The sequence below is a fragment of the Nothobranchius furzeri genome, chromosome 5, assembly GCF_043380555.1.
Source record: "Nothobranchius furzeri strain GRZ-AD chromosome 5, NfurGRZ-RIMD1, whole genome shotgun sequence".
NCBI lineage: Eukaryota > Metazoa > Chordata > Actinopteri > Cyprinodontiformes > Nothobranchiidae > Nothobranchius > Nothobranchius furzeri.
Window position 1 is genome coordinate 15,939,176 of NC_091745.1, and position 11,379 is coordinate 15,950,554.

The window sequence follows — 11,379 nt, forward strand, 5'->3', positions numbered from 1 at the left end:
TGTTATTAAAATAATATTTTAATTCTGAGCACCCTTTTCTAAAACCACACACAGCATCAGGAGGACACCCTCCTTGCACCACAGCACAAAGCCTCACTTAAATAATAAAACTGTAAATCAAAACCTTCAGACGCATCATGAACAAAACAAGAGTTTAAAATTGGCTGATGGCAGCCAAACACCTGAATACGTCAATCTGGATTAACATGGTGCATGGGTCCATCTTTTATTTCCCGGCTCAGTCTGTCCAGTTCTGCTTCTTTTCTGTCAACAGTGTTGGGAATGTAGATTTCTGCAAGTTCAACTGTCTTTTTGTAATTTTAGACAAGGAAGAAGAATCCCCTATAAGCTCAGGGATTGGTCCAGACGTCAATCTGCCACCTCACCACTGTCCCACTTAGTTTTGGGCTCCTGCCACCAGTCAGCCAGGAAGGACTCCTCGTAGTCCCCCATCCCCTCAAATTCAGCATCAGGATGTTCGGAGCGAATGATGGATGTTTCTTCTGGACTCACAAAATCCTAAAGATGACAAGAAAACACAGACAGTTCTCAGAAATCAATCTTCCTCTCCGTTTGCCTTTTAAGTGTCCCCCTCTGTAACCCAGAGTTTCCTGTCCTCCCCCTCTCCAGTCCACGCTGTGTGTTTTAGGAGGTGGGAGGAGCTGACCCCAGTTAAATGGACGTGGCACAGTCTCAGTGGCCGACACCTCCCAGCCACATACCACACACTGCTGGCGGAACACACAACCCCTCCTTTTCATCCTCACTTTTTTTTTCCTTCTTCTTCAACCACAGCTTGGTTTTATGCAGAGTTGTTCTTGTGGTGGTTTAAAGCGTTGTTTCATCCTGTCTGGTCATGCAAAGAGTTTATCTGCTGAGACATCTCAGACTGGAACCTCAGCAGCACCTGACAGCTGAAGGAGTTCTGATTGTGCTGTTTGGAGAACCTCTCTGGGTTAAAGGTGACAGTGGAAACATCAGATTGCTCTGGTTCCCAGGATGACACATGAAAAGGCCTCATCAAATAAATAATCCCAGCTCACCGGAGAAACAGCTTTACTACAGCAACATAAAAGGAAAGATAAGAAGAACTGTGTGAATCCGAGATGAAAATGTTGCATTCCTCTAAGGGGCGGGGCATTTCATCTCATAGTGAAGCCAGCCACTAGGGGGCGTGTCAGTTACTTTCAGCTTTAAAGGGCAAGTCACCCCCTACCAGAGTATTACTCCACTCCCTCTGCCTGTTTGGAAAATGCAATAAATGCTGTTTCCTAGCAGGCCGAGAGGGCGGAGCCGCTAACAAATACACACACAGGCTCACAACGACATTGTGACATCATATGGTACCAGCTAACATTCTAGGGTACCTCTTAGCCAATTGCAATGGAAGATTTAAATTCAACTGCAGTGCAGAGTTCTTACCTGACAACGGCACAACGCTGACAGTTTTAGGCAGAAATTTTTAACTAAAATGCACTAAAGCGCAGAACTATTGACTACACGTGTCTGCAGCACGATTAGACACGCATTTATATAGTTCAACAGAAAAGAAAGTTGATTTGGGGGTGACTTGCTCTTTAACCTCTGACTTACCTTCCTGTGTCTAGTTATTATACAGGATGATGGGTCAGAGGCCCTGATTCACCTCTACAGCAGCTGAACTCAGTATCTTACTGAGCTGTTGTTTGCCACTTGTTGGAGAAGGAAACCTTCAGTTGGAATCTCACTTGGTACAAATGACACATGTAGGTCACGTTTTAGATCTGGCTGGGCTACATGGGGCATAACTTAAAGGATACTTACTATGATTTTTTAAGTAATAATAGCTTTAAGGTCTATAAATAACATGTTTGTAACGTTTTTGCTCTAAAATCTTCCCACATAAAGCGGTTTCAGCACTCTCATCAGTTTCAGTACCTTCCAGAATGAGCCGTTTCAGGGCACTGTCACTTTAAGACAACAAGTTAGAGCTGGCCAAATAAGGCAAATTAGTCTGTTTCATTCTCAGTGTGTTTACCCCCTTACATTTACACTGCTTATTTTGTTCAAACAGAACTGTGCAAACGTTTTAGGCAGGGGTGGAAAAAATGCTATCAACAAAAAAAGATTTTAGAAAAATAAATGACCCCAAATATACAGCCAGTCATTCAGAACCATCTTCAGTGTAAAGAAGTCCAGTGTAGCGTGATGAATTGTCCATTTCTGACCTAAAAGGCCCTGCTCTGTTTTGCTCCGCTCAAAGCAGAACCAGAAGTTTCTGACACAGAACTAATCTGCATGAGATATTGCTCAAGGTCTCATGCTCTGCACCAAAACTGTTTCTTTCTTTCCAGCTCAAGAGAAGAATGAAGACAAAGGACTCTTTCTTTTAATAAATCAGAAGAAGTCTATTTTTAATAAAGCTAATCAAAGTGTTAGTCAATAATAAAATGTGAACCAATCTGTGAAATGACAATGTTTATGATTAGATTTTAATAAGTAATGTAACTTAAATTGTTTCCACTAGACTGATCACACGTAATGTTAAGAATCACATGACACATTTCCCTTTTCTGATCCATTCAGAACCTTCCAGATCTGACGTGAGGCATGGTTTGTTGGTGCTTAGTAGATCTGTCCTTTTTTGACTTGACCGTAAATCAAAACATCCAAATTATAAAACTATGCCCACGTCATCCTTAACTTCAGTTCAAAGCTTTCTAGAGAAGTTGTTGGAGTGGCCAATCCGTAACTTTCCTCTTCAGCCGAAAGAACCAACAACAAGCTGGATTAAATCTGTTGCTGTTCCACTAGCTGCAACAGTTCCTTTCAGAATAAAAGCTGAACCATCGACCCCTTTTTGGGTCTCGCTAGATGCCAATAAAACTGTCGTGACCTGGAAGTATCTCAAGACTGGACTGGTCGGCAGCCGCGGCTGTGCTACAGGCTTTGGCTCCAGAAAAGTCCAAGCTGGACCTCTTCACCTCCTGATCTAGACGGGGACTTCCGCCAAGGGTACGTAGACTGACAGAATGGTGTCTCAGTGCGCTATAAATTTCCCAAACCAAGCCTAGCGCGAAACATCATCTTCACTCCCATTAGAACTAATCGTTTCTCCGGATCTGCTGGTTCTGAAATATTCACACATACACCATCGTCAGTCTTACCTCACCTTAGTTACACCATACACCTAGTGTTAAAGTTAGTCTAGTTTTAATTTGTTTAGTAATAAATCTTTAAACTTTTAAAACTTGACTCCTATCTTTTCTTGAAGTTAATACGAAGTGTTGCTCAATCCCTGCAATAAAAAGATCCGATCTTCTGATTAAATTTACTTACAGTAAAGGGGCATTATGGTAGTTTGACAGTCAAAACATGTATAGAAATAATAAATTTGTTCTTCATACATTCTCCTGCAATGCCCTGGTCCTGTACAATGAGCCCTGGCATTCTTACTGTGATTGCCTGTTTTTCTGTAAAATCACAGAAAAAGAGAGATGCTCGGGTCGAGCAGGCTGCTTCATGCGCGCTCACACTCAGGCATCGCCCGTAGCATTTGCTATCCGTAGCTTTAGCAGCAGAGAGAGAGGCAGTGCCACTTTGTCGCTGTTCCTAACGCCTAGTGATTAACCTAGCTACATTTCTGAGGACCCTTAGCTACTTTCTGTAGAACTTTCTTCTAGATATTTCCTGCAAATTAGCAACAAAATAGCCATTTTCACTCCAAACCGTTCTTTGGTTTGACGTTGTTTCAGCTGTCATCAAGGATATAAATGTTACAGATACAAAGGACGTCACCGGTGCTTTAGCTCACCTAGTAAGACGTCGGACTCCCATGCTGAAGTCCTGGGTTCCATTCTGGGTGTGAACATAGGTCACTTAGAGTTTATTTTTTACATTAATGGTATATTTTTTTACAGTAAGATGCCCAAATATTTATTTGAGACTCGCCGAACGGCATTGAATTCACAGATAAAAAAGATGTGGGTTCAACTTTCATTTTGGAACAATTTTTCAAGCAAGTGAAGGGAATGATCTGAGCATGCAGGAGGACTGACCCATCATAAACCTTTCTCGGCTGTGCTGAAGAGAAAGGTACAGAACCACATTATTTAATTAATTAGCTGTGCGTTCTCCTGTCCTCTGTCCTCCGGGCCACACACACACACACACACACACACACACACACACACACACACACACACACACGGGACTGTCTCAGCTGTTATTTTCGTTAAGGACTGTGCACGTACAGCATGCGTGCCTCATGCACGAGCCCCCCTATTGAAGCTGCCGTTACGCTTTTGGCCTGAGGGGGCAGTCGCGAGCATAAAAATTCAAAACTCTATAAAGTCCCTTTAAAGATCCATTAAGGTGATATTTCATATTTTATGGTTTCTAATTAAATGTAGGAACATCTTCTCTACACCAGAAAGGGATGGTCTGGCCCCCACAAAGCCCTGATCCCAGGGTTATGGTTAGTCATCATGGAGTGTGTCTGGGATTACAGAAGAGACAGAGGGATGTGGGGAAGCTTAACCTGGTGAACTAGAAGCTCCATTGGAACCTCTGCGGCCCCTGGCAGCATTCTGGTGGGCCAATCACAGCTCTCTATAGAAGTTTCAAGCCGATAGAACGCTGTGATTGGCCGGCCATTGTGACAAAGGGTGGTCACACCAAAGATTGATTGAATTTAGATTTATCTTGTTTTTTTCACCGCTTTTAGTTGATTAATGTAAATAAATGATTAAAACTTTGAAAGTATCCTACTCCTACACCTGCCTAAGACTGTTGCACAGCACCGTGTATCGTAAATTACATGGAAACTGCATCCAAATTCGTTTAACTCTTTCATATGAAAATAGTCACTTATAATTATAACAAAATTTCAAAATGGTCACAAAGTACAAACATGTCTCAATTTATTCCCACTGTGCTCTCCAACCCCAGAATAAGACTAGAATACCGGCTCAGTCTTGCTGCTGATTTCAGTTACATATGAGAAGCTGCAGCCACAAGGAAAATGAAGGAAAAGCTTTGTTTCATCATTCAAATAAATATTTTAATACCCGATTATTGATTTACTACTAATACCAGCATGTATGCTCAGAATAAAGCAATGAGGAGTCTCTGCCCTCACAGCTGAGAAAAGAAATGTACCTCATCGTCGGTCTGTAGGTAATTCCGTGCAAACTCGAGCATCTCCTTCTGTTTGTTCGTCTGGTTGAAATAACTCAGAGCCTCCTGGAAAATAAAACGCACCAAGCTGACTCCGACAGCAGCTGTAAACAAAGCAACAGCTACAAATTACAGCCGCTGTTTTCTCACTGCTTGGTCTGAAAGGCCTAAAGTTTTTTACAGCAGTGCCAAATTTACTTCAGTGGCAAAGCAACTTTATATGCCGCTGCAGCTCCGTTTACTATGAGGCTGCAGCCAAATTTACACCATGTAAACAATAAGAAAAAAGTGGAAAAGCAGTCTGTTTTTACACGACTATATAAGTGTGTAATCACCACCCTGAGATGGTGTTAACAGCCACGCCGGTGCCGCTTACGCAGCATCTGGTCCAACCAGCAGTCCTGCTGCAGATGGATCAAGACGTGAGTTTTTACTTACAGGCCGAGGCAGAAAGTCTTCTTCCTTCAGGCCCCACTGCTCCCGGTAGAAACGATAATAAGCTACATTTTGCTTCATCACCTGGTCGTCAGAATCAAACAGCATGTAGCTGGCTGCACAGGGAGCAGCGTTCTTCACATCGTTCACTGGAAAACAGGAGGGAACGCATGGGGCGCTGATTGTAAAGTTGTACAGTTAAAATGATCACATTTAGTTTTAAATAATGATAACTATGTGGAATCTAATCAAAATAATAAATTAAATGCAAATATGTAAACAATAAAAGTGTCTGTCAGTTAACAATACTTATCAACAGACATGTAATGCATCTTTCCAACAGAGAAGCTTTTGATTGTAATCATATACGTACACGATAATAAAATACTCAATATTTCAACAATTATACTTGTAAATACACATTTTCAGAAAGGGCACTTGAGCCACTGTTCTGCCTTCTTCTCAAAATTCCCCACGTAGTAATAGCTTGCGAGTAATCCCTTTGCCGAAGTCTGCATCGATGCACACTTGGGCAAAGTGTGCATCAAGGTTGCAAAAAGGGCATGGGCGATTTCTGCACTTGAAAGTTGGGATATCCTAGTACTCGCATCCCAGGAACGCACAATTGAGGGGTGCAAGGGTGGAAGTGTGAGTGTTGGGACTGGGTCAGTGTCTCATTGCAAAAACATGGTAGAAAAACGAAGTCTTCCAGTCAGTTTTATTTAGACGTATGCTTTCCAAGATCTAAATACAGACAGTGGAGTGATCGCTCGTTCTCTGTGGCAGCTACTGACATAACTCTAAATCTGGACTAATCACACACCTCTTTCATAAGGCTTTGGAATGTAACGGAGTGTTGTAATTTGGATTGAATCTTCTGACGTTGATTTTAGCATTTTCATTTTTATGACTGTTTTTATAGTGGTTCTTAAGTGTCTTTGGTGTGTTCTTGCTGTGTTGAAATTCTAATTCCATCTTTTAGTTCTTTTTAAAACACAGAAAGGTTTTATTTACCTGCGACGCTTCGTTTGCGGCTGCAAACTTCGTCAGCCTGAGCGTCTGCCTGACGAAGTTTGCAGCCGCAAACGAAACGTTGCAGGTAAATAAAACCTTTCTGTGTTTTAAAATGAACTAAAAGATGGTTCTTAAGTGTTTTACTTGTTTTTAAATTCCATTTTAAATGTAAAGCACTTTGGTCACCCTTAGAGCTGAGCAGTGTAAAGCGCTATACAAGTAAATGTTGGTTGGCTGGTTGGTTGGTTGGTTGGCTGATTGGTTGATTGGTTGGTTGATTGATTGGTTGGTTGGTTGGTTGGTTGGTTGGTTGGTTGGCTGATTGGTTGGTTGGTTGGTTGGTTGGCTGATTGGTTGGTTGGTTGGTTGGCTGATTGGTTGGTTGGTTGGTTGGTTGGTTGGTTGGTTGGTTGGTTGGTTGGTTGGCTGATTGGTTGGTTGGTTGGTTGGTTGGTTGGTTGGCTGATTGGTTGGTTGGTTGGTTGGTTGGTTGGTTGTGCTTCACAAGACAGGATTTTTTATTTATTTATTGCTGAAAACGAGAAGGTGTGGACACGAGTTTCTTCTTAGTTAAGGTGCGTTTTCCTTTTTACAAAGCCCGACTACACGTGTACACGGTCTTAGATTTCCACATTTTAATTTTGTTTTTTAGATTTGATTCTAAATATTAAGATATAAGAAAAATATTTTTATTCCATTGTGAATATTTTTGATTGAATAAATGCATTTAGATAGATTCTAACACAATAAGGATTCCTCTTTAAACATTTAGTCATAACAGTGGGTTTTCCTAAACAAACCTTCATTTTACTACTTGTTTTATGTGATGCCACAAAATAGCTGCTAATTTATTCAATGTATAACTTTAACAAAGGAAGCTCCGTGAAAATGTGCATGATTTGAGCAGAACTGTAACCCTAAAAGCGATGACTCCTTTATAAATCGTACGTTTATAATATGAGAACTGGAGGTAGTGGTACATGGTGGCGACAAACTTCTCCACAAAGAAACCTCCGACGTTGGGCGTGAGCTGCTCCTCACATTTTACTTTGCACTTCAGCACATCAGTGAAGAGATCTGAGAAAAGAGTGAAAAAACGAAACCTTATTGTATCTGCTGAAAAGAAGCAGCTTGGTTCTCTTTTTGCTTTGTTACCTGCCAAAGTTGGATAGAAGTCCTTAAACTCTAAGATTTCATACGAGCCTTCGCAGCCTGCTAAGCAGAGGCTGTAGCTCTCATAGTACTGCGTGATGGCCTGCTCCATGTTTCTGGCACTGCTGCTGAAGTCCCCATTGTTGTAGAGCATCACACTCTTGAGGAAAACACTCTAAAGACCAGATTCATTTGTTATTTTTAAATAAGATGACGTTTAAAGGTGTGCTGCAGGAATGTAGCGCCACCGACTTCATACGGCTGCTCCTCGAGGTCGGTGAGATGCTCCTCCACATCGAACAGGGTCTTGTAGTAGTTCATGTTTTTGCTCAGAGATGGATCACCTGGGTTTTTCTTCAGGAAGGTGTGAGCTGCTGCTACAGCCTTCTCCAAGTTGTTCAGCTGAAGAAAACAAGAAATGATCACAGAGAAAAAGTACATTTTGTGGGTATTTTTAACACTGATATTTGCAGCTAAAGGCAGATGTTGGTGTTTTTGAATTTGGAAATTGGTGCCCCAAAGACTTGTCATTTGGACGCACATAGCACCAGGCACGATTTCACAAACTCTAGACCAAAGAGGAGAAGAAGAAAGGGGAATTGTTCCACTGGAACACTGGAAAGAGACGTGGCACAAGCTCAACTCGGTCTGCAGGAGGGCGCAGCAGGGAAACTTCATCTCTGACATTTCCTCTCAGCCTCAAACTGAATCCGTTCATTCTAACAAAGGAAGACTTATTCATATAAAAGTTATCCATGTGGTGAGCTGAGACTTGCTGCTTGCACTGAAGCTATAAAAGGTGATGTTTTATTCGGCATCTGCTGTGCCACATCACATCTGGCCTCACCTGGTAGTACGCATACTGGACGTACTTGTACGGAGTCCTTTGCTCAAAGGTTTCCAGTAAATCCCTCTTTGGGTAGGAGAGTTTAAACACCGGGAAGTCCGCCTTGCACTTTTTCAGACACGCAGCCCTCAGCAGGATGTGGCGCACAACGCGCAGGCTGCTGTCCGAGGAGGGGCTGTCTCGGTCCCGACTAACGGAGCTGCAGTTGCGGCCGCAGAACGCTTCGCTGTCCCGCAGCAGCCGGTGGAGCCGCAGGCTGAGCTCCAGGTAGCGGACGCTCTCGGCCCAGTTCTGAGCCGCGTACTGCTCCAGCGCATAGCTGTAGGCGGACTCCAGAGGCATGATGTCCATCTGGGGGAAACTTTTAAAGCTGTACTTCTCATACTGAGCCTCCACCAGGACGGCGCAGAGGAGGAGGAACAGGAGCGGGCTTCTCCGGAGCATCGTTTCCTCCGCCGGTTCTGATACTGACGGATCAGGAGACTTCCCTGCTACTCGCTCATGTCTGCCTGCACGTAGGCTGTGGAATCCCAGCAGAAATACACACTTGGCGCGGGAGCGTCTGTTGGGATTTTCAAAATAAAAGCTTTTATGTAAAACAAAAACTGTTTTCATAAACTCATCAAGTCTATTTTCCCATTATACTTGAAAAAAGGTGTGTTCGTTATTTGTCTGTTCAAAAGTACTTTCTTTCAGTTAGTTTCAAACTGAATGACATTTAATTGTTTATTTTAATAACATTTAGGCTGCTAAATAGTAAATGTAAAATGAATAAATAGACAAAATTACTAATAAAACTACGTGTAAATAAAATCACATTGCATTATCAATAGCAGTATCATGCCACCGGAGGAGGGGTGGGGTGGCAACAATTAAATCTCATAAATCATTTAGCCTATAGCTATAGTTACACAAGTAACTGAAATATAATTTCCCCTGTAAATCAACCCAACCAGTTCATAACATGACCTCTTGTGCAGATCCAGTGTCATTTATAATCAGGTGGTTTGTAAATTCTGCTCTTAACTATTAAAGTGAAGGTATAGATTTTTACTTCCGATATAGATGGGCTAATTATTTTGACTTGACAAACATCAGTCGGGACCTCCTGGAGGAAAAGGTCCAATTTTTTTCATTCTTGTTATTTTCACCTGACTCATAAAGTTCAAAATATAACTAAAATTGACCAATTTACGGATATTGATTAAAATATATACTCTAAGTGTGTTTAGTAAAATTATTTGTGATAACATTAAAATGTGAGTTATTATTTGTCTAAAGACCTTTTGTGAGCACCAGGCTGGTCCGATTCTGAACAGACACGTTTCAACATGGACCGGTGTCTTTGAATATCTATGAGCACATTTATCCATGAACTGAAATTTAAACATTTAAATATATTAAGTTTAATAAAGTCTTACTTCTCACATTTGACGTCATACAGAAGTAGACTTTTTACAACACAGTAGACACATTTGAAATATTTCTCTGAGATGCAGACGTGCAGCAATTTAATGAGGACATAAAGGCTTTTAATCCTAGGTTATTATTCCAAGCTCCATGTCTTCATGAGAACTGGGGAGTCCTGACATGGGGTCGGGCCTTTACACGTTTGCAGAATTCCATCAGAAAGTGGGTGGGGCCTGGGCCCAAGGCACCTCCTCCTCCGTGGGCTCAAGCCCAGAAAGTTTCAGTAAATGGTACAGAAAGAGGCCAAAGAGCACCGGATGTGGTTTTCTAAATAAAAGCACAGAGTTCAAACTGTAATTGTTTTCATCATCCCCACGTTTCATGTCAAACCCCTCTGCAGAACTTTAACTTTTATTCACAAGAACACTTGATGCCCACAGACCTGATTCATAGGAATGTTTTTGTGTTATTTAAAAAAAACTATTAAATTAAAATTGAGAAATTCCTTTCCCCCTAGTTTTTATAATCCCACGTTTCCAGCCCATTTGTGTTTTGTGGATCAGACTGTTTGGGTTATTTTAGGGAAAGGGCGCCCAGACCTTTTAAGGCAAGGGCCAATGTTGTCAAGTAAATAGTCCTCCCAGACCTAGAAACTTTGAATAACAAAATGCAAAAACGATTTTGTGGTGATTTTTTAAAGTTGTACTCCTCCACATAAAATTTGAACATGTTTGAAAATGTTGATCTACACCAATCCTGTTGGAAAAACAAAATTAATTCTTCTAGAAATAATTGGGGGACATAGATGACCCCTGGCCCAAATTGTGGTCCAGGGGCTTCAGGTTCTGGATTTTCTGGTGTGTCCCAACATTGACTTGTTTAGATGATGACCAAAAGAAGGAGACCATACAAACTGCTAAATCGAGTCTTCTCCATAGTGACCAATAAGAAGAGCCACTCCATCATCTGAGGAAGAGCTCAGAAATAAAGCTGCTGTTCCACATAGAACATCAACTGAGCTGGTTCTGGCCTCTATGACGATGTCTTCTGACCAAATATGTTTAATGTCTACTCTTTACAATTTCCAATACACAATACAGTCTGATTCTTAACTTCCAACACCGACATAAACTGATACCAACATAGGCCCTATAACACCACACATTTTCTATCACCCACATAAACTTTAAACATTATCTGTGCCAAATGTGACAACTGCTTCCATTCAAGTTAGACCAGCTGTGCCAAACAAACATCTCTGTGTCTCCCGGTGACGCAAGACCATTGGATGCCCTTTTTAATTGTACTTCGGATATTGAATCCTGGATGTCAGAAAACTTTCTCCAGCTTAACCGGGACAAAAC

General features: G+C 41.6%; 1 protein-coding gene across 1 annotated transcript; it reads right to left on the reverse strand.

The window, feature by feature from the left end:
* Positions 1–9,131, reverse strand: p3h4 (prolyl 3-hydroxylase family member 4 (inactive)). The gene is made up of 7 exons (XM_015974424.3): positions 8,606–9,131; positions 8,011–8,160; positions 7,762–7,933; positions 7,555–7,683; positions 5,596–5,741; positions 5,140–5,223; positions 1–519 (listed from the first exon to the last, which is right to left on the reverse strand). The coding sequence occupies exons 1-7, from the start codon at positions 9,047–9,049 to the stop codon at positions 370–372; spliced, it is 1,275 nt and encodes a 424-aa protein (XP_015829910.1). The 5' UTR covers positions 9,050–9,131; the 3' UTR covers positions 1–369.
* Between the last annotated feature and the right edge of the window lie 2,248 nt (positions 9,132–11,379).